This window comes from Astatotilapia calliptera, chromosome 1, assembly GCF_964374335.1.
Source record: "Astatotilapia calliptera chromosome 1, fAstCal68.1, whole genome shotgun sequence".
In the NCBI taxonomy this organism is placed as follows: domain Eukaryota; kingdom Metazoa; phylum Chordata; class Actinopteri; order Cichliformes; family Cichlidae; genus Astatotilapia; species Astatotilapia calliptera.
In genome coordinates this window covers 16,305,238-16,328,416 of record NC_137422.1, presented here as the reverse complement: position 1 = coordinate 16,328,416, position 23,179 = coordinate 16,305,238, and the positions used below count along the sequence as shown (strand labels likewise).

At 39.2% G+C, this 23,179-nt stretch overlaps 2 protein-coding genes across 2 annotated transcripts in view; one reads left to right on the top strand and one right to left on the bottom strand.

Annotated features, from left to right (window-relative positions):
- LOC113020887 (protein diaphanous homolog 3) overlaps nt 1–2,135 on the bottom strand; it is a 166,908-nt gene extending 164,773 nt beyond the window's left edge. The window contains exons 1-2 of the mRNA XM_080290482.1: nt 1,862–2,135; nt 1,577–1,776 (exon numbers count right to left, since the gene is read on the bottom strand). Coding sequence (XP_080146608.1) covers nt 1,577–1,690 — 114 coding nt within the window. The 5' untranslated portion in view covers nt 1,691–1,776; nt 1,862–2,135. The remainder of the gene's footprint in view (nt 1–1,576; nt 1,777–1,861) is intronic.
- Nucleotides 2,136–7,703: 5,568 nt separating this feature from the next.
- tdrd3 (tudor domain containing 3) lies at nt 7,704–22,295 on the top strand. Its single transcript, XM_026165160.2, has 14 exons — nt 7,704–7,907; nt 10,874–10,958; nt 12,282–12,347; nt 13,080–13,240; nt 14,407–14,548; nt 14,738–14,809; nt 16,546–16,695; nt 17,007–17,159; nt 17,729–17,906; nt 18,505–18,630; nt 20,023–20,951; nt 21,192–21,317; nt 21,491–21,630; nt 21,946–22,295. Exons 1-13 carry the CDS (start codon nt 7,870–7,872, stop codon nt 21,605–21,607), a joined length of 2,343 nt encoding a protein of 780 aa, XP_026020945.1. The 5' UTR covers nt 7,704–7,869; the 3' UTR covers nt 21,608–21,630; nt 21,946–22,295.
- Nucleotides 22,296–23,179: the final 884 nt, after the last annotated feature.

Genomic DNA, 23,179 nt, shown 5'->3' with positions numbered 1-23,179 from the left:
CTGGTGCAGTCATTTTAGACTGAATGCAGACCAAGGCTTCCAACATCTTTGTCTTGGATCAAGCAATCTAAAAGAAACCTGGCTGGGGAAAAAGAACAGGCTTTGTCCTCTTGCTTTCCCACCTACATATCCATGAGATCACAGATTCAGCAAGGTCCTGCAGATGGATTCAAAGTACTACAGTCACCTTTAAACAGGCAGGCTCAGACTCAAGTTTTTATGGCATATTTCGAACCACTGAAACTCAATTTCTATCCACTTGTCTAAAGATATCAAGAAATAATATATAACAAAACTAGATTAAATTATGTTAGTAATAAAAATATAAAGAAGTAGCATAGCCTGACTACATCAAATATGTCTAGTAAAGGATTTGGAGGACGGATAGAAACATTGTAGATACTCCATGATTTATTTCTTTAACACCATTTAAAATTCACTTTAATAGGTTTCCTGCATTTATGCTGAATGAATAGACATTAAATGTTACCGTAGCATGCCAATCAGAATTAGCTACAGTTTTATATAAAGTGACCAGATAACAATGACCATCTCAAGTTACCAGAGACTCTGGTAATGTGTTTGCAACATATTTCTCAAATATTAAATCAATGAGTTAATTTATCAGGTTTTAATTCTTATACACTGTAGATAAACATGTTTATGCTTCAAACGTAACTTTCATCCAGCACTGTACACTAATCAAAGAAGGTGAATCCGAATTCCTATTATGGATTGCATTGTCAGATGTTAAACGAACAGGTCATCAGTGGGAGTGGACAGAAACCATTTGAGAAAGACTAAATTTTGCTTCATTTTCCACTGGAGTCTCTGAACAGTGGCCACAGGAACTTGACTTGGAGTAACACTCTCAAGCACAGGTTGAGCATGCTTTAAAGAGATCTGTGTCACAAGCAAGTCTCCTATCAGAAAATGAAAAGGGTTTGGGGTTGTTGTTGTTTTTTTTAATTGCTAGTCTAGCTGTGTAAACAAACAAAAAAAACATGATTTTGTTTACACAGCTAGACTAGCTGAAGAACAACAACCGACAAATACCAAAGAGACTAAATGCTGCCTTGTTTGTAGGAGGGAATGCATGGATTAGTGTCAGTTAAACCCTGTGCTAATTTTAACCTTTTGATTTCCTACATGCAAAGTCAACAAACACTCAAGGTTATGGCTGTCGAAGAAATTCTACCATATAAAACATTACTTGTGTAGCCTCCTGTGCTTTGTTAACTGTTCGTTTCTCTCAGCCTCCCCAGACATGCAAGCACATTACGAAGGCATGACACATCTTCACCACGAGGTCTAACCGTGGTTGTTTGTCTATCCAAACTGGTCGTTCTGAAAGTAATAGAAAATACCGATCCAAGGTGTCTGCTACATTCTTTATATGGAGGGCCATCTACCCGTGTACTGTTCTGTCCACATCAATGTCCTTCTCTGTGGCTGGTTGTATCATAGGGAAAGCATAACACACTGAGTGACCATCTATTTGCAGCGTTTATCAAATGCTTTCTGTATCATACCGTTAGAGTAAAACCAAAGCTCGTTTTAGTCTTTTCATACTTACAAATTTTGGTTTGCGGTCTCCGTCATCGGTGTATGACGAAGTGGAGCCCTTCTTCTTTTGAGATTTACTGTCCCGTCCGGTGGTGGATTCAAACCGCTGACTGTAACTCTCCATGATGACCCAATGACTTCTACACCAGCTGACAGCTACTGAAGACCTAAACCTTTTATTGCATGCAACGTTAGCAGACGACAGAAGAGCTAGAGGACCACACAAAGGAAAATGCTTAGCACATAACAACACTAGGTCCACTAAGCGTTTTTAATGTTTAGTGCTCAGTCTCACCTGTCCGTTTAGCTAGCTAGCCAGGTTTACAATACTATCATTCACCGGTGACTTGACTTAGCGCTAATCCAATTTATTGACTGTCACGTAATGCTCTACTTTCCGTTAACTAAAAAAATGCGCCTTAAACGTAACAATTTTCCCGGAGACTTACAAAATTCACCCGAACATTAACTGAAAGCCATACAGTCATTACGAGTTTCAGCAGAAGCGTTAGGTGGGTAAAATTAAGATACTTTTTTTGACAGACCCGCGCAATGCTTACGTCAGCTTCCCATGTTTAATCCAACCAATAGCAATCACGGAACCGCAAACGGTGACTCGAGTCATAGTTTAGAGGGAGTTGATTGGCTGCCTGAAGTGTCAGTCAATCCTACTTCAGTTTTAGGGTTGTTCGTTTTATTCAGCCAGTATCTCCTGTGCGATAGGTTTTGTGTGTAGGTCTTACTTGCATCCAAGCTTTTCTCTCTGTATTAGATAGATATATTAGATTTAATTCAGTTTGCCAAGTGACAGTTTTTCTCTTATAGAAATATTAAACAGAAAGTGACAGGCGATAATGACAGGTTGCTTAAATATAATTTCTTAATTAAATGGGTAAAATAACTCAGTATAAATGCACACATATAAATAGAATAAAATAAAGGTCTTTAAATCAGTTTAGTAGGCTACAACTGCCTTTTTTTATTTAGTTGGCCAAACCCAGGCTTTATTTTAGTGATGTATGGTCTAGTTTAAATGACCTAATTAGAGGATTAGAAATTAGTGTATCAGAGGGACATCTCAGGTTGAGTGCTTTGGAGACAGAGAGGAAAAGCTGAGATAGTTTAGACTTGCAGAGAATGGATACTGGATGCACTGGACAAATGATGCTGAAGCTGGAGCTGCGAGGCAGGAGGAAAAGACCAAAGAGAAGATTCATGGATGTAGTAAAAGATAACATGCTGAGATTTGGTGTGACAGAGGAGGATGTTAGAGACAGGGTAGTATGCAGGCAGAGCTGATGGAGTTTCTGTGGCGAACCCTCATAGCTAAGGAAAACATTAGCAATAAAAAAAAAGTAATAATCGTCCACATTTTTCCACATCCTATGATGTAGGATGTCCAGGATTCAAGAAATTGTTTATCTATCATGGAATAAAGTTCAGTCAGAAGTCGATGATCACAGTAAAATGAGGGTGTTTTATATTGTTGCTTGTTTGTCTCTTTGATTTCCACTGTAAAAGCAAGCTAAACCCACTGTTCAATCCCAAACATCTTGTATGATGCAAACAGCAACACGGTAACGTGATGCAACTACCAGAAACTTCTGCACGCTTCTCAAGTGCTCTCCTCAAACCTACAGTTTGATCCCTGAACACATACAGTATCAGGGAGAGTTCCTCAACATGAAGCATTAAAAGTTTTTTGTGCCCCCTGTTAGTGAAACTCATAAATTATAGAAAACAGTAATAGTTCAGACTATTGACAGTAAACTGCAGGATATTAAAGATTGCTCCTGGTGGATGCCAACTGTAAACTGCTGTATACCTCATGTTGTTATTCAGTAGTTATGCGTGTGGAACTCGTACCCTTGAGGACAATTGTGTTACATAACCAAATGATGGCAATAGGATAAAAAGCCACAAGTGGTATTAACCTTTCCCTCTGTCTGTGTTCCTGCCTCCAGACTGCTAGGACCATGCTCATCCTCTGCAAATCCATAGAAGTGGAGTCACATGACAATTAGACAGGCTTAACCTCCTGACTGTTGCAGTTTGATTGATGTTGTTCTCAGAAAGCATGTCTCACAGACATCAAAATCAGAAAAATAAGAACACAAAGATACAGTACAGCTCAGCCTTTATATTTCAAGCATTAGTCTTGGCCAACTTGAGCAGTGATTCAGTACAATTATGCTCTAATTATTATTTTGTTAGTCTGCAATCATGCAGTGTGCCGGACCAAATTCACACTCATAGGTAGATCGCATAAATCCAGAGATACACCGGCATGTGATTTAGAAGAAACATATTTGGTATGCACATTATAATTTTCAGAATTTTTTTGTTTTTTGTTTTTCCAAGGCTAAAAGTGGAGTCAGACGTCACCATTAAATGAAACCTTCAGCTATGAAATTAAATTGGACCTTCTTTCAATTCAAGCTCTTGAAATCTTGTTATCTTGAAAGACCTTTATTCCTTCAATCCCTGGAGGGCTGTCTGCATGACTGCCAGCAATGTGTTAACACTCTTCATCTAGCCAAACACAAGCCTTGTGGCATTATGCCTCGCTAATCCTCTCAGACAATGAGAGATCGAGTCTTCCAAGTTGGTCAAAGAATAGCCACAGGGATATATAATCAAAAGCCCCAAATGCCAAATAATATAAATTTTGAATTTTCCTTGCACTGATAACGCAGCTGATCTGTTTAAATCATCATACCACACACAGCAAATCTGACTGAATGGGTTTGTTTTTTTGTGCTTTTTGATTGAATTACATACTTTAATAGTGTGAGCATTTCAATTCTACATTGACATTGCTTTTTCTTGTATTTGCTTTTTTTTTAAAGGTAGAGTTCATATTAACACGTCTGATTGTGATAAACAGCTTCAAGGATTATCAGTAAAAAGGTGATTTAGGTAGAAATATATTTATATTTGTAAATGTTTAAGATATTTTCAACAAAGAATGACAATTGACACAAATTAAATCTCATATCAAAGTCAGAGGTTATAGGGATGCAAAGAACCAGTGCTGAATACTGCATAGAATTTGAGAACTTCACAACTATCACAATGACACAGGGGCTCAGACCTAATAAGGGTAAATTTATCCTCACCATGAAGCTTTGTTAGTGGAGCAGACCATTTCTATGTTTCACATTGAAAGCAGCTTTAAATGTTGTTACAACGTCTGCACGGAGAGTTGGCCGTTCTTTAACTTTTCAGTGTGCATATACTGCCATCTTGTGGTTTCAATTAGATGGCACCACTGGCCCTAGGTTTCAGAGATAATCAAAGTGGTGGTGGTTTCCATAAGTCTTTTTTCCGTTTGTTAATTAACAAATGTTATACAGTAGTTTAAATACACAAGAAAACAAATAGATATCAGCATTCAGAAACACTCACATTTTCCATGTCTACAGAGAGTGTCTCTGTGCCTGAAAAATAAATTAGGTTTAAGCCTGCACATTATGTGTCCACCAAGCTATTCAGGCAAATTCTTCTTGCATAACTCCTTAAGTGATTTTGTTTATCCTGGAAATTTATAATAACTATGCATCAGTGATTTTAAGATTTTTTTCATAACATGTTTTATTTCAGAGTAGTCAGGGAAGCAACATCCAAAATACACATGTATGTGTTTTTCCCCCCGTTTGCTTTGTTTACTGGACTTTTAGACAATTTAGCCGAATGAGATCATGCCTCAAATTCGTGAAAAAGAGTAGAGGTTTCACCTGAGCCTTAAGCAGAAAAGGATAAAGCATGAACAAGTTAATGGTCGAGCACCACTTAAATGATATGGAATACCCTTACTGCTCAAAAAATAAAGCTGCTCTACGTTCCACACTCAACACCCAACTGATTCAGTGACTCATTACTGCAAGTCATTGAACCGATTGGGTGAACTTAATAAAGTGGCTGTGGATCAGCCAATCACATGGCAGGCAAATGGCCTTCACAGTCATCAGATCTCAGTCCAGTAGAGCACCTTTGGGATGTGGTGGAATGGGAGATTGACATTATGGATGTGCAGCCAACGAATCTAACACAAACTAATGTAAGTGATTTATCTGTTAGGTAATTTTACAATACAGACTATTTTCTTGACATTTGTTCTTCTATATAGCCTGAAGATTATTAATGAAGGACTTACATATCATTCCTATCTTAAAAAGTATAAGAAAAAGCAATAATTATTAGTAATTAAAAGCATTTTCTGATCAATGGGCTGTGCAATGATTTAGTATCAAATGTCATCTTTAAAAATATTTTTAAATGGTTTGCACTTATTTAGATAATACATGATTTTTATTTTCAGACATAAAAATTCCAAAAACATGTAATGCAGTACCAATTAATTTAATGTAAGAAATCTGCTGGAGATGATCCTTCTTGTTCAAACTAATTTTGCTGCCACCTCGTATCTTATTTCTTACAAAATGTCATATCGGACCCACTGAGACCTTATTAATATTCCCACAAAGTACTGCCCACAGCTTGAACATCATAGGCCTTATGAAGAGGCCACTTTTCTTCATCATGTGGTTTTACTGCATGGTTGATTAGTATATGGCTGAGTCTGAGTCCCTTTCATCAAACCTGTAACAGCAGTAGTCGGTTGCATCCAGGAACAGCTGATGCATGCTTGCTGTGTGTCTCCAGTATTACTCTGAGGTTTGTAGAGGTTTGTATGTGGACACACATACACACAGTTAACTCAGCACTGTCCAGGAACGGTGTAAGGAACTCCACCTATTCCTTCTCCCATGGTTGTGTTCACCAACCCCAAAATTATTGGATATAAAGTCATACTTAAAATTACATTTATATCTGCATACGCTCACTGGCCACTTCATTAATTATACATTGCTAGAATAAGATGTGTACATTGTGGTAGTAAGTGGACATGATAGGCAACAACACTAAGGTAGGATGTGGTGTTATAATGGGTGTTATAATGGGTCACTATCAGCCAAGGTTTCGGGTGAACCTACTGTGAGACCTTGCCCCCACCCTATCATGTGACTTACTGAAATCAAATGACTAAAATGTGAGTGGGCGTTAAGGCATCTGAGAAGGGATCTCAAAACTGGCAGACAGTTGGTGTCCTAAGCCACGCCCTCTGTTCAAAGATGGTCGTTCACAGTGGACGTAGATGGCTTCTTTCACGCCTCTTTCAAACTATCTTCTCTGTCCAAAATATGAATGTCCAAAATGTTACACCTCTCGGATGAGAGGTGAAACGTCTACAAGAAACTTAAAGAACTCCAAAATGCTTTTCTTTCCTTAGATTACTATGACCTGAATGACTAAGAACCTTCTCACAGACAAAAATCAAGACTCATCAGACCAAGCAACGTTTATGTTTCTGGTGTTTCTTCAGTTTTGGTAAGCCCGTGTGAACTGTAGCCTCAGTTTACTGTTCTTAGCTGACAGGAGTGATGTGTTACGGAGTGAGAGGTCCTCTTCTGCATAAGTCTTGTAATGAGTGATTATTTTAATTAATGTTTCAGCTTAAAGCTGTCTAGTCATTGTCCTCTGACCTCTGGCATCAACAAAACGCATTTACCAAAAGAACTGCTGCTCACTGGTTAGTTTCTATTTTATTTAGTTTTTTTAAAAAAAAAATTATTATTATTATTTGCTGGAGCCAAAGTCACTTTAATATTCTGATGCTCAGTTTAAATGTCAGGAGATTATCTTAACCGTGTCTACGTACCTAAATGCATCGCTGCTGAATAAGATATCTGCTACAGCGGGCAACTGAACAGGTGTACCTAATAAGGTGACCAGAGTCTATATTCCCCTAAAGTTGATTCTGTTCATAGCGTTTTCAGTGGGAGAAACGTTTCATCACTCATCCAAGTGACCTTTTCGGTCTCATCTAACAGCAGGTTTCTCCAGGCTTATAAACAGTATATTTGCATAATGACTGAAACTAGCATCACTGAAGCAACAATGGGCTGGGAGGTCAGTTCCTTGATCGTTAATACGCATGTCTTAGAGTCTATATTGTTTGTCATACTTCTTTTAAACGGATGTCCTTTAAACTGAATGACAAGTAGATTTTGCTTTATCATATGAAAAAAAATTATATAAAGGCTATTTAGACCCTCACGGCACTCCGTACTTGTACAGTGTCATTGTGTGACGTATGTACCGTAGAGTCGTTCAGTACTGATATTAGCGAGCTTTGTCTGGAGCAGAATATGAATTACAGGACGAGATAGCTGTTATTCCAGTGAACCCACTTTAAAACTCTTGGTGTCCTTATTGCTCCATCAGCAGTTTGGAAGCACAATGACCGATGTGACAGATTCCCTGACCAAAGAGGGCTGGTAGGTAGCATGTGAGCTAATTTCAAAGAGCTAGCTAGTACTACTAATACAACTACCACTACTACTACTCTTTGATGTTTTCTAAAAACACTATTTAGCGTACTTATAACTTAAAATTAAAGTACAAGGTTTACCTTAACACTTTGGATTTCTGTGTGTTTTTGCAACGTAATTAGTTGTTCTGGAGGCTGGCTAGCAAACTAGCGAGATAAATGACGCTAGCTATGCAATACACACTTAGCATGCAATTATTACAGCGTAGTGTGGCGCTGCATTTTGCATGAACAAACAGTGATAACGTCATATGCAGGGCCAATCAAATAAATCTGAGGCTCATATTAAAGTTAATATAGTTAAAACATGCAGTGCTTTTAAAACTCAGAACATCCCAGCAGCAGTTTGCAGTAGCTAGACATAAGTGCTAGCATTTAGCCACATGCAGCTTCTAAACACTTACTGCTTCAGGTTTTGCTTACTTAATTGTTATCCCTTCTAGAGTCTTATATGTATTTAACAGAGATGAATAATAACTGTTCTGTCCGTAATGTGCAGATAAACTAATTTAAAAGTGGTCCCGAGGTTGTTTACGTTTGTTGTCATGCACACCATCTGATCAGATCAAAGAGGCTGTGAACGTAACTCATGATAAAAAGAAAGCAGATTTCTTCTGCTGTTTCTTCCCATATATTCAGTTTAGTTTTGGGAAGGAGGTGAGTTCGTTATCTGAATCAGTTTATTGCTAAACTGCGCGAATTGTAAAACAGTCTTGAAGCAAGCAGTTTATAAACTTCTGTGATACTGAACTATGAATTAACTGCAATAGAGTAGAATTGTAATTGCATTGTGTTGATTAGATGGGAGAGTTAATTTGACTTGTCATGTTTTGCTGTTTGAGTAGAGTTGTTTAGTTTGTGTACTGTTTATATCTTACAGTAAAATTACTTTGAGTTTCTCCCTTGTCACAAGGGGTCAGCACTAACGTGATTATAGTTTACTAAACTAAAACTAGATGCAAACCCCCCCAATTTAGTTATTTAAAATAAAGATTTAAAGAAAGACTTAAAAATGAAACTAACTAAAATCATTTGAGAACTTGCAAAATTAAAATAAATAAAAATACAGAGGCTTTGATGAATGTTTTTATAGAGACACTCTGTCTAAAAGTCTGTGACACAGTTACTTTCAAAAAGTTCTGTTTTTAGTAGTAATACGTGTACTGATTTTCCTAAACCTCGCCTCTGACATATGCCGTCCATATAATAACAACCTTATGGAACACTGAAACTAATAAAAACATATCTAAAGCCAAACATTTGCAGACAACACAAACTAAACTGAAACAAGAAAACGCACTATGGGAAGTAATTGAAACTAAACTTAGTTAAAAACAAAAAGTAAAAATGAAATAAAAATAAAAACAAATGAGAAAATACAAAAATACAACTGTGATCCCTGCAGCAGATATCTCCACATGTTTGATTTGGCAGAGTTTTAACTGGGGTTCCCATCCTGACTCCCCCCCCAAAGGAGATTATTTATTAATCTTAATATGTATGACATTTAGAATAAGTATTAGCATACAAACACACAACAATTTATGGAGTTATGGAGACGCTTGACATCACAGTAAATAAATAAATACAGCATTACCTCCACATAGGGCTGGGCGATATGACCCAAAATTCATATCTCGATATTTTTTAGCTGGATGGCGATATAAGATATATATCTCGATATTTTTTTTTTAAGCCATAAAGTAAGAACAAAAAGAGAGTTCTTAGTCAAAGCTGTGTCCCAGATGTCACACAGGCACTTTTATTAACATACAGCACAGATGTACATGAAAAATTACTCAAAATTAAATTATGAGCATTCATTAAATAATCATGCTCCATAAATAAAAGAAAACAAGGTTGTTTTTGTGCTAAACAAAGAGCTCACAATTGTGCAGTCAAAATATAAACTAAAAGACGCTGAGCGTAATAACAAAGACAGATTTCACAGCTGCTCTGTTCCCAAGTTTTGCTGTGTGACTGACAGCCTGGAGTTTGAAATCCGCTTCATAACCACGTCTCTTACAGGTGCCATTTATGGTCCTTATACACACGCAATACGGTAATATTACGTTGATGCACAGTACGTATCACTCCGCGAAGCTCCTCGGTAGCCGTAATGCGCCGACAACCTATCAAGCGGTACAGCTCCGTAGCTGACCAAAGTCGTACTCAAACATTTTGACAGATTGCTGAGCGCCGTGTACCACATAAAATCGGTTCGCGGCCATCAAGCACAACCAGAATTCATACATAAGGCGCGCTATCAACTTTTGAGAGAATGAAAGGATTTTAGGGTTAGCTCGTTAGCGCGGTTAGCTCGTTAGCACGTTGACGCCGTCCAGCCCCACGCATGGGGCGATGCGCAGTAACTCGTTAACGGAGATTTGCCGTGTCCGTCTTGTCGCTGCCTGCACGTGAAGCGATGGGGTAGGAGGGGGAGTTGTCTTCAGTGAAGGCGAGGCGGAGTAACGTTGCGTAGAGACAAAAGTGGACGAAAGAGAGGCAAACTTGCGGCTCCACAACTATAATTATAACGTAACATAGACTATATCGATATAAAGGATATTGTCACATCTTATATCTCGTATAAAAATATATCGATATGTTTTAAAAACTCGATATATCGCCCAGCTCTACCTCCACATGCGTGTTATAAATTTGACCAAACTAAAAAAAAAAGATTAAAACCAAAGACGTTACCATTTGCATTTTATTTTTAATATCAGTCTTTTTTAAGAGAAAAATGTCCGCTAAAATGCAGTTTTTATTTTTTCAGTCAAGTATTTGTCGCCGTCTTTAGATAAGTTTTAGTTGATTATAATAACAGTCTGTTTAAACATGTTGAAATGAGACTGTCTGAAGCCTTTCCCAGCTTCACTTGTATTCTCTGCTCTGTTTTTCATCTTGCAGGTACCTCAGTGATGAAGGCATAGCAGAACTGAAAGGATCCGCTGAGAAAATAACACATAGTGACATAATTCGTATTGCGCTTGATGTAAGTGCAACACAAACACATATACAGAATGTTTTTACCGTGTAACACCTTGCCTTGAGTTTTAGAGTTTAAGGAAAATCACCATCATTGTACTAAAAGTTGGCATTTTTTTTAACTAGTTTGGTTAGACACTACTAGTTTTTGTTAGATACTACTAGTTTATCAAACATAATAACAGAAACATGCATAAATATCTGCCAAACAAGTGAATCTAAGTAAACCTGTTGTAGTTACTCTATGCAGAACCATTCACTCATGTTATTCTATTCATCCCTAAAAGGCACCTTTCTGAGCCAGAAATAACTCATCCTTTTCCCTCTTCAATCACTCAATGACTGCCCTCTCAAATTATATCATCAATCATCATGAAACCAGGAATCTATTCATTTTAATAGTATGAAATGAATGTGGGTATTTGAATTATCTGTTAATTATAATTGTGTATTTAAAAAAAGAATTTTTTTCATTTGATACGCAGCTAAACAAAATGAAAATGTTTAAAGAGGAACCATAAACATTCATATAGGGTTCTTCTCCTAGAATGACAAAGATGCTACAGACCTGACCTGCAGTATCGAACGAGTCGAGAACGCACAGTCAGTGCATTTACTGCAGAAACACTGACCTTTAAGGTTTAGCATGGAGTGCTGCGGAAAGGTCTCACACTGTACTTTTAGATATTACTGCATACTTGGTTTAATCAACTTGTAGTAAATTTAGAGTGGTACTTGTAGGGGCTTAAAGTTATTAACATTGTCAGACTAGGCATAAAAATAAATTGGAGCCACTGATGATTTGCTAGCAAAATGGTGCATTTAATTGTATCTTAATTAGAGAGATATTTTGCTACTCTGGCTGCTTTTTTTGGTTTTACCTGGAGCGCTTATTTTGTTCAGACATATTGTTTTCTGCGGTAAAAAGTGGTTGTAAAATTGGTTTGGGAGGCAGACACATTTGTAGTTTTAATGTTGATCTCTTATGGTTTGGAGGAAAAATGAAATCCTCTTTAAAAAATACAATTCTGTTAAAAAGCTAGGTTAAATAAAGTGGTGATTGGATTTAAAAAGCAATGAGCTCCAATCCTGATTCTTGTATATCAAAATTACTCCATACATTGGCGCATATACTGGTTTTACTGTTTTACTGCAATAGTGCACAGTTGCACTCTCTCCACCATGTGGAGTGAGATTACAAAAAGTGAGATTACATCTGATTGAATAGTTAAAAATGTGTTTTGTTGTTTTTGTTTCACATGTGCATTGTTTCATTACATGAATATATGATTATTATATATATTCTAATAAAGCAGCTTTTGTTTTGCAGACTGATCTTAGAACTGTTGGGCGAAAATATCTACCATCTGATATCAACAGTGGAAGAACTGAGAAGGTGAGTGGCATACATATTGCTACAACTCTGTGGCAGTGCTTAATTTATGAAACTCTATTACAAATGATGAGCTGGAGCCACTGTTGAAAGGAAACTTTAGAACTGCAGTTTTCATTATTGCCACTAGATGTCCCTAGCACACTAACAAATGTAGGTCAAGAAACCACTTCTTTGCCCATGAAAGTAAAATCGAGCAAATGGAGGGGGGAAAAAACCCAAATATCAAAACATGTAATTTTATGTGCATTTACCTCCTCTTCCCTTCAGACTCCGAATATGATACACCCCATTATACCCTGGTAATGCACTCTGCCTTGTACATATAATGCATAAATTGCGCTGTATTGCACTATACACTTTTTGTATGTAGTATTGAATGTAGATAGGATTTACACATATCTTTTCCCAGGTGTAGAAATCAAACTTTGTGCGAAGAGTCCTTACAAAAGCATTCAACAACAGTGGTCGCTGTAGCTCTAAATGTAAGCCTTGAGGCTATTTTGAGGAATAAATAAACCTGTGCTGACTTAAGTATGCCACAGGGAAAGAGGTATTGTTTTTTTTTTTTTTTTTTTGCCTTAAAAATTGGAGTAATCCTCAATACATACTGAAAACTCCTAGAGGGTTTTTCAGTATTTCGCTGTAATCCTCCTCCGCACATGCAGATTTGCCTTTCAAGCCACCTCTTTTTTTATTTATTTATTTATTTTTCTGTCTTTTGCACATGGCCAGTTGGAGGGTCCATGTGTCCTCCAGGTGCAGAAGGTGAGAAACATCTCAGCTCCTAAAGACCACGAGGAGTCCCAGGGCGCGCCGCGAATGCTGCGCCTGCAAATGACAGATGGGCACACCACCTGTGTTGGACTGGAGTTCAAACATCTGTCTAAGATCAGGTATTACAGTTTTGTTGCATTTAAAAATAACAGGCTGTAGTGTAATGTAAATATCTGTGAAAGGGGTATAAATGGTTAAAAAAAATCCTACATTTTTTTTATTTGTCTCATATTTAAAAATGGATAATGTAAAAGCTGCTTTTCTGTTTGCTGCATAGATGCAAATCGGGGGCATTCAGCTGGTTTCTCATATTTTGCAAACACATTCTGCACACACCCTGCTCCTTCACCTCCCTGTCAACATTCTCACCCCACCACATGTCTGAATTTTCCCTTTATCTGCAATTTCCTCGCCGTGGCAGCTGATCTAACAATTCTTAGCCTTAATTACATCTCCATCCAAGCTACCGTGGCCTTGGTGACTGCTGCCATGGTGACTAGCCAGTCTGTACAGGTGGAGTGGCCAGAATGTGGGCCTTGACTTCCTGATGGGAAGAGAGGAGAGAACAGAACAAATCCCCCCTTTATGAGCGGCACACACACACTGGCTAGCAACAGCGCCGGTTAGTGTTTCTTATGAAAGTGTCCGCTTTAGTGTGCGTGAGGCCATAAGTGAGAGGCAAAGAAGGATGAGCTGGATTACAGGACTGTTCAGTGTGCGAGACAGTGATGTAGTACAGAGAGATGACAATTAAGTAGCGACACTGAGGGTGAATAGTGCATTTGTATGTGATTGAATCAAGGATGACTGCCGTCTTATTCCTGTATTTGCTGCTATCATGTGAACTTCTATCATGATAGCAGCAGAAGCATCTATCCCAGAGGTTTGGAGTGAAATCCCTAATTGTTGCTTTGGCATCCGGCATCAGTAGCTGGAAATCCCTCTAAGTCCCTGTGCTTTCCTAATGAGAGAGGCAGAGGCCTTATCAGGCCTGATGAGATAGAGGGGCTTTTAATTTACCATGAGGATGGGTGAGCAGCTGGGATTATTAATAGTCTCTCCTAGCCTTGCCACCCATCTGCTGGCAATGCTCCATGTCATTTATAAAGTGGCATGGGTAACGAAATAGGGTGTGAGACTTGGTATATGCAGTAAACCCACACATATATTTAAAATTTAATAGCTTTTTAAAAAGAAATGTATAGAAATATATCATTCATACTGCGTTTCAGTCTTAATATTTTGTTTTCTCTATTACTATTTTTTATTTTATTTTGTTTTTCAGTTTTAACACCCCACCAGGAACAAAGGTGAAGCTTCTTGGTACAGTCCAGGTTAAAAATGGTCTTTTACTGCTTGACGATTCAAAAATCTCTGTCCTTGGAGGAGAGGTTGATCACATGGTGGAGAAGTGGGAACTACAAAGGGTGAGGGTCAATATTTTAATGACGGATCAGCCACTCTGGCTAAAAAGATAAAAGTCATATTTTAGTAATCATTTTAAATGTGTAATAAAGGCCTCTGCTACGCCATCATTAGCTGTTGCTGAGGTTGTATTTATCTGAGTTTTGTATTTAAAAAAAAAAAAAGGGGTACCTTTATCCTTCATCCTGCAGAGTCTGGCCAAACACAGCAGGAGTAACATTGGAGCAGAAGGCGGACCTCCTCCCTTCGTGCCATTTGGTCAGGTGAGGAAGAACATTTCATAGTTCACTTAAAAAGCAAAACATCCAAAATTATATTTTAAAAAAATGTTTCTAAGAAGAACAAAAACCAGAAAGAATAACATAAAAATTGAACAAAATTAATACAGACAGGAACATTAATATGAAATGATACTTCAGCAGTGATTTAATGGAAGCCAGGCAGTAGTGAATAGCAGTAACCTCATAAATGTATGCAAGGAACTAAACACAGATCTGGCGCCAGGAGTGTCCCTATCTTGGCAATGTTCTCTCTGATCTTTTGGAACAATTACGCCTTCATGAATCTTTAAAATGTTTGATCGCTGTGTGTGTAATAAAGCAGAATTAAAAATCAAACTGTCCTGTGGCAGGTTATCTCCCGCCAGCAACATGAGGCTTAAATGTTGCATTTTTGTTAAAATAAAAAGCTCTAGTAATTGATGTAAAAGGGCAGCTGAGATTAAGCGTTGTGAACATGAAAAGCAGATCGTCAAGGTAACCACTAATAATTAGATGCTTTATTTGCTAACGTTTTTCTTTTTTTTAACGACTATTATTATACACAGAATACTTAAAGCTTTAAAAAAGACTGAGTCTGAGTCTCGGCTAGGATCACAGCTTCCAAGTGAATGCATTGGTATCAGCTTCACACTTGGATTTTGGGATTTTCCTTCCAGATTTGCTCAAGCTTTGTAAAGTTTTATGACAGGGGAGCATTTGGGACTTATTTAACAGCCTCTAGATCTTCTGCGTAACTGTATTTACTAATGCGGGGTCATTCCAGGACTTGGTGTTGAGTAAGTCTGCTTTGGGTCGCTTTAGATTGCTCTGTTCCAAGGTATTTGGCGCTGGAAAGCAAATGTGTGTGCTCGCGCTTTGCTTGGATCTATGTTCTGTCAGTTGAGTCAGTTTTACTTATTCTGGTTGCTTCTACTCAGAGGCGCTCTCACAGCACGGAGCTTCTACCATCATGCTTCACAGCAGGAATGTTTTTAAAAGTGTAGTTGTGGTGTGTTTCTACCAGACATTTTCCAGTCAGAAGAATTTAGTTTACATGGCATTAGACGGTAGACTTTTTGTCTTTTTACCTCAAGCTCTGAGTTCAAAACAGTTTTACTTACATGATGATCCTAATGATATTAATGCAGATAGATTTCCTGTTGTCTGCTAGTCATTCTCAAATCCTTTTGTTTTTGTGCCTCTTCTTTGGCTAACAGAAAATTACTGAACTTAAAAATAGTACACTGTCCTCACTGGAAGGTGAGTTATTATGTGAGCGATAACTAAATAAGACAGAAATCCAGGCCTTCATCATTTTCACATAAGCATAATCTTGTTACTATGACGAATATCATTTTTAATACAACCTGTTATGTTAGATACCCACAAATAGTCGCAGGGTTTGATTTTTATTGAAACAAAGAGTGGCTGAACCTAGTCAAAAGTAAATATCATTGCTCCGGTCATTTGCTGGCCTGTGTGACTAAATCATCACTTGGTGCAGTCGAGGAACAGCTGCAGGAAGTGATGAGTTCCATCTCATTGGCACCGAGCCACCATCTGTAATTGTTTTGAAATTAAATACAGTTCACAGTCAAGTTTGAGAAAAACCAGATGAATTCATCTGGTTCTAGTTTGAGTCCATGAAATGTGCAAACTGTCAAGCGCACTAATTTCTGTACTTAAGAGAGCGTACACGAGTGATGATCTCTGCAGCCTTGTTCTCGCTCTCCCTGTAGAAGTGTGCAAGGAAGGATGAAGTGGATAGCCGAGAACTGGACCAGAGGAAGACCCTGCAGACTCACACTGTGGTCAAAAGCACTGACGAGAACGACGAGTTTGAAAAGCAGCGGACTGCGGCTATTGCTGAGGTGGCCAAGACCAAAGAGGTATCCAAACCTTTATCACTTGTTAGCTTTTCAGTTGTTAATTTTCGGGACCAGTGTTTTTGCCATGCGGGCAAAATTTGCTGCTTTATCGATTGCACGTCCTGCACAAGTGACTTAATTTGGCCTCAATTTAAAAATATACGCTCTTTATCGGCATTCACCTCAACCTTAATTGCCTTTGACAGTTGTGTAACTCTTCAAATTAAAAGTCATAATTACGTTGCCATTTGCAGAGTTCTGTTTCTTTTATTGTATTTTTCTCTTTGTCCAACCCTGCAGCTCTATTGATCCTAATGTTGTTTCCTTGTCAGGGCCCCCGCACATTTGGCGGTGGAGGAAATGCAGGCGGCAATTTATCCAATGCTGCCTCCTCCTCCCGGAGCCGAGAGTCTTACCAGCAGAGGAGACGGGAGGACCGGGCTGAAAGAACAGAAAGCAGACAAGATGGAAACTACAGAGAGCTGGTGAGAACACAAACTATAATCCAACACCCTCCACACACACACACACAAAAACGTTGTTGAAATAATGGCTTTACCTCACATTACTGAAGTCCCAATTCACTGTAACAAAGCAATTTAAAGGCTCAAACTTGCTCTGTGTTCTTCTGTGGTTTCTTTAGTCTGGGTTGAAGTCTTATTTCATGGTTCACAGATTGGGTGAGGCATCGGTTATAATATTGTGGAGATGTAAATGGATTGGAGCCCTGGTGAGGTTTTCCAATCAAGTGGCAGTCCATTTGTCTTGCTTTTTGTTGTGTCCTGCCAGTTTCTCTAGTCTGAAGGGTTTGGGTTGAAGACATTAATAGGACAGAACGTAAAATTGTAGTGTTTGACGAGGGAGAAGTGTTTGCGATCGTTTCCAACACCAACAGGCTCTCACAGGTAAAACAGAATTTAAAAGGGAGCTCCTGGGTGCGTCACACTAAACGTCTGCATTTATAACCTCGTAATTGTACTTATAATTATCATATGCATGTAATCTTCCTCTGATTTCCATACAACAAATATATTTCCTGTCATTTGTTGGGTAGGTTGACGAACGCGCTCTGAGGCACATCATGGAGATGGGCTTTAACAGAGAAGCTGCTCGACAGGCTCTGATGGACAATAATAACAACCTTGAAGTGGCACTGAACAGCCTACTGACTGGATCTTCTGGTAGCAGACCTGGCCCTGCGGCTGCAGAGTCTAACAAGCCACAACCCAGAGGTATACACACAAACACACACATACACACACACAGCCCCAGATGCACCTTTAGCCCACTTTGGCCGCATAACAATTTATGTCTGCAGAGCAAGCAGAGCCAGATTGAGGTTGGAGGAGTGATGTGGAGGTTCTTTAAATGCAATGAAAATCACCGGCAGCCTAGTTAAAGGTCCTTTGTGGCAGGGTTTTTTTTTTGTTGCATTTACCAGAAATTGCAGGCACACACTTTATTGCTCTTTTCAAAAGCACACCTTAAGGTTTTAGATGGAAATTCTGTTTTAAATGCAGTCATTGCTTTGTGTCTGTTTCATTAGTGAAAATCAACCTGTTTTACCTTGAAACTTGCCCAATCACACTGAATTACTTAGATATTCTTTTTTCAAACCAGCTACTGGTACAGTTTACTCTAAAGCTATTTTAAATGTACAACACAAACTCATTAAAAGTAAATTCAGTTGAGTTCTCACGTGCAGGCTAATGCAGATAAAGTCACATACTTTATGTAGATGCAGGAGACCACAAAGTGTGCACATTCAAACTGATCGATTTAATCTTTGTCAAAATAATGTTTTGTTTTTTTTCGCTGTGTTTTCTTCAGGCAGAGGAAAGGGAAGAGGCAGGTCCAGAAATGAAGATGATCAAGAGGGAGCAGGAGGAAGACCATCTGGACCGAGCACATTGTTTGACTTTCTGGAATCCAAAATGGGTGTTTTCTCCATTGATGGTGGGTTATATTCCAAGCTGTGGAATAGTGTATTTTTTTTCTTTTTACCGTATTTCCCGGACTACAAAGCGCACCTGAATATTAGCCGCACAAGCTAAAATCAGGGGAAAATCCTGTTTTGTACATACATTAGCCGCACCTGACTAAAAGCCGCAGGTGTTTCAATGTTGACTTATCATATGTAAGAGAATATGCACAAAGGGAATTGTCAGGAAAGAGATGGCTGTTTGGAGACACACCCCTTTTATTTATATTTTGAAAAACAAGTTATGGGTACATATTTGCACATGTAGTACATAACAGTAACCTACAGCACACCAGAAAAATAGATTCGGCCTACCTTTTAGGCTCAGGTGCAGTGACACGGCTTTAACAAGAAGAAAAGTCAGTCATTCACCATCTTTCTCTTCTTCCTGCGCTCTAAAACCACCAAAGTCCTCTTCTCCAATGTCGGAAACGAACAGGCTCAGGATGGCTTCGTCATCCACTCTCCGCTTCTCTCCTTCGTTGTCACTTTCAAAACCAAAGAAATCCTCGTTGTCAGTGTCAGAGTCGAACACCCTCAGAAGGGCCGTGGCGGTGTCCTCCTCTCCATCATGCAGCAGTCCAGCCCTTCAAAATCCGTTGGTGATCGTGGATGTTTTCGCACTTTTCCACGCTGTCAGAATCCACCGGTGGAGTTGAGCATAACTTGCTTTTCGCAAGTTTATCGCCGCTCGTCATCCACGCCTCCCGCTGAATGCGTAGCGCTACTTTGAAGTTTGTTTTTCGCGCTACTTCGTACGGCACTACGTTGCCTGGCGGACGGACATGTGACTAACATACCACTCTTGAACCCCGATCCTTCCGCCAGGCAACGTAGTGCCGTACAACAGCGGAACAAACAAAACAAATCCTCTTACGATATGACAAAAATCATGGAAAATCCATAGAAAAGCCGCACCTGACTAAAAGCCGCAGGGTTCAAAGCTTGTGCAAAAAGTAGCGGCTTATAGCCCGACAATTACGGTAATCATTTTGGAAAAGAGAGAGACTAAGTGTAAGGGACATAGATGTGTGCAACTTCCAACCCAGTTCCTGTGTAGTGATGACTTATGGGAGGGCCTCTGGGAGAGCACATAAATTAAAGCAAAAGTATGGCTGATGTTTGTAGCACCTTTTGAAGCCAGTTCTTTAGGAGGAATCTACTGATTTCTAACTGAGCCTTGATTAGACTGAGACAGATGGCTGTTGTCAGGTCAGAAAAACTAAGACATGTTTCTGACAACAAGACATCAGCACTGGTCTGAAATACCAACCAAGCACTTGTTAGTATTCCCTCCACTATTTTTCCCATTATTGTTTTGCCATACTTCTTAATACAGCTGATCTTTTCTTGTTTGCTTTTATCAGAGCCAAAGAGCCAGGCTCCACAGAGACATCACGAAAACAAAGGAAATTTCCACAACTCAGACTATCACACCAAAGACGCACCTCAGACCAAGTTCTCCTCGCATAATGACCATAGGCAACAAAGGAATGACAGACCGCCTCGCTTTCACAGGGACACTGATTTTCCCAAACCTGGCCAGGAGCCTCTCTCTAATTGTACAACCCCCCAAACGTCAGGCCAAGCCCAGCAGTGGAAGGGCCAGGAGAGGTGGTCACGAGGGATGTCCGATAGATCGCAAACTGACAAGAAAGAGATGCGTGACGATCAGATTTTTCCTTCTTCCTTCGTGTCTGCTTCCACTCATTCAAAAGACCTTCAGCAGCAGGTGGAGTTTAGTGGATCTTACAACCAACGGTCCAGAAATGGAGATGGTGGTGGGAATATGTCAGCGGCGTCTCATAGAAGAGGGGCACCCACATCAAAACTGAGCAATTTGGCGGGAAGTGAAGCGAACGGAAAAGGAAATAAACGTGTAGACAGAAATGAAGACTTCAACAACAGCAGGAGGAAGGGGAAGATGGAGAGGGCAAATTTGGATCACCCTGAGCGACAAAGGGATAGTGGGCCAGCAAACTTTAACTCAAAGGGAGGAGGCTCCGAAGTGGGGTCATCACAGAGTTCTTATATACCAACAGGAGATCCTTCTCATTTCCAAAATGGCGTTATAGAACACAAAAGAACTGGGCCGATCAAACCACAAACCTCGTCTTGTCCACCGAACAGGGAGCCGCCGCCCCCAAAGAGAAACAATGCTAATAACCCAGGGTCTAAAAGAAGGGGAGGTCAAGGCAAAGGACAAGGTCCTCGAGGATCAGAAAGGGGTCATATTTCTGAACACATGTGGAAACCTGGAGATGAGTGTCTGGCACTTTACTGGGAAGACAGTAAGGTGCGTCATCCCTACATGTATGAGACAGCAATAGTTAATGATTGTTGAAAACTGCTGTGTTTAAGATGTTTTCTTTTTCTTTGGCTGAGCGCTGGTTTGACAGTTAAAGTTGTTTAAAATTCTAAAAATGAATCTGCGGGATTCGTTTTGTATTGACAGTGCCTTTGATTTGTTTTTCAAAGGTTTGTATTTGAGAGTAATGAGATTTCTGTTTTTTTCTGTCTGGTTGTGTGTGTGAAGTTCTACCATGCCAGAATAGATGCCGTTCATCCATCTGGCTCCACGGCTGTGGTTGTATTTAGCGATTATGGAAATTGTGAAGAGGTCCTCCTGAATAACATCAAACCTCTTGATGCTGATGTCATGGTAAGAAAATAGGGAAACATCCATCAAACTCAGAACTTGTTGGTTCATAGTAAATGAAAGCTACTAATTAAACTGCGATCAAGTGAGGTGAGGAAAGGTGATAAAATATGAATGAGTTCTAGGTGGATTACTCACAGTAACACATCACAACTGTATCAAATGTACAATGGCAGGAGGAAGATGATGGTTACTATGACAGTTCACTAGAGTTTCGCCGCGGGGGAGACGGCCAGCCTAGACGCACGCGACCCACGCAGCAGTACTACCAGCCGCCCAGGGCACGAGATTGATGTTTCTGCATTTACACGGGCAGGTAAATAAATGAGCAAGCATGTATTTTCTTTTCACTGGTGTTTAAGCACAAACCATGAATGTGTTTTATATAAAATAAATTAGAATTTCCCATTCATTTCTTTTATTTGTGGTGGTGGGAATCTTGAATTTTGTAATAGATATGGAAAATTCAAGACTTTTATTTCAGTCACAGCTGTAAAACATCTGTTTATTTTGAAGTTGTGTGGTCATGAGATATTTTGTGAGATTCCCCAAATACAATAACGTTTGTTATATCACATAATCTGTTAACCAAACAAATTATAACTTTGTTGTCTTTTGCTTCATCCATCAGTGTGCGTGTCCCTCATCCTTCCACGTTCTGCAACAATCCAGAGTGCTTCCTGAATTTTTAAGTGTCCCGATGGGCTTGGGCATACAGGACTTTTAAAAGGGCTCGCACATCATGCAACAATAAAATAAAATAAAAAAACACAAAACAAAACAACAAAAAAAAATCAACTGACATGAGCTCCGGTTTATTTTGTCAAGGACATATCTACTGTACATGTTGTGAAGATTTGTTAAATGGCTGCTTCAGAATAAACAGTTATTATTAGTATGTAGCAGATCTGTTTTAATGCGTTTTGCTTTTAATTATTCAATTTTAATGATGAATAAACTAATGCAGAGGTGGAAAGGAAACTTCTCCGGGGTCCTTGGATTCATTTTGACTCCGTCAATTAATTTTAGCTGAGCTTCTAAGTTAACTCGAGTTTGGGCTATTTGATGACTTGGTAATTTTTTTCAAACCTACCCTAGCAAATTTGCAAGTTGTTGTCTTACAGCTTACCTTGCCTCTGACATTTTCTCCTCTGCGAGTCCAGAGCAAGCAGCTCAGGCTAATTTGTTGTGTTCTGTGAAGCAAATCCAAATGGTAAGACAATCTCTCCCTGCTGTAATAGAGATGGTCACACTGCAGAGATATCATTTTGCACATTACAAAAGGGGACTGTACCTAGCTCTTCAAGCACTGCGCACACTCTGCTGGCTGTTTATGGACTCGAGCAGTGTGGGAGACACGTTTTGCACATGAAGAAATAATCTCCACCTTCTGCTCCAGTTTCACTCATACCAGCAGTGGGGGATAAATGGACAATTCACCAGGGTTCAGCAGAAAGGTCACCGTGTTATTCTGTATCACTAGTCCAAAGGGTTTGCTTTATTTTCCAACTGAGGCGCCAGGCAAGCATAGATGAATAATTAACAGCTGGTAATATGGAAACCTATCCACCAGAGAGGAACTGAAAGTGAAGCTCTTGACAATGTTCTAGGGGACTGACTATGACACGGTACCCAAATGAGAGGGGATTGATTTTCAATCAGATAAACGTATATTTTGGTAGAAGAATTAAGGCAGTTTCATACCGAGTATATTTTTCTTGACCCTGCAGGGAAATAATGTATAATGCAGCAGTTCTTGGGTTTAAGATGTTGTCAGTTATTAGTTTCAATAAATGCATGATTATTATGAGTGCAGGTCTTGATGCTGTAGATTATTAATCATTTTCTGGAAAGGAAAACCCTGT

Excerpts from the sequence above, each read along its gene's own strand:
- tdrd3 (XM_026165160.2), top strand. The coding sequence starts at position 7,870 with ATGACCGATGTGACAGATTCCCTGACCAAAGAGGGCTG. Across the intron at positions 12,348-13,079 it reads ACAGTGGAAGAACTGAGAAG|TTGGAGGGTCCATGTGTCCT; the intron begins GTGAGTGGCATA and ends GCACATGGCCAG. Across the intron at positions 21,318-21,490 it reads CTCTTGATGCTGATGTCATG|GAGGAAGATGATGGTTACTA; the intron begins GTAAGAAAATAG and ends GTACAATGGCAG.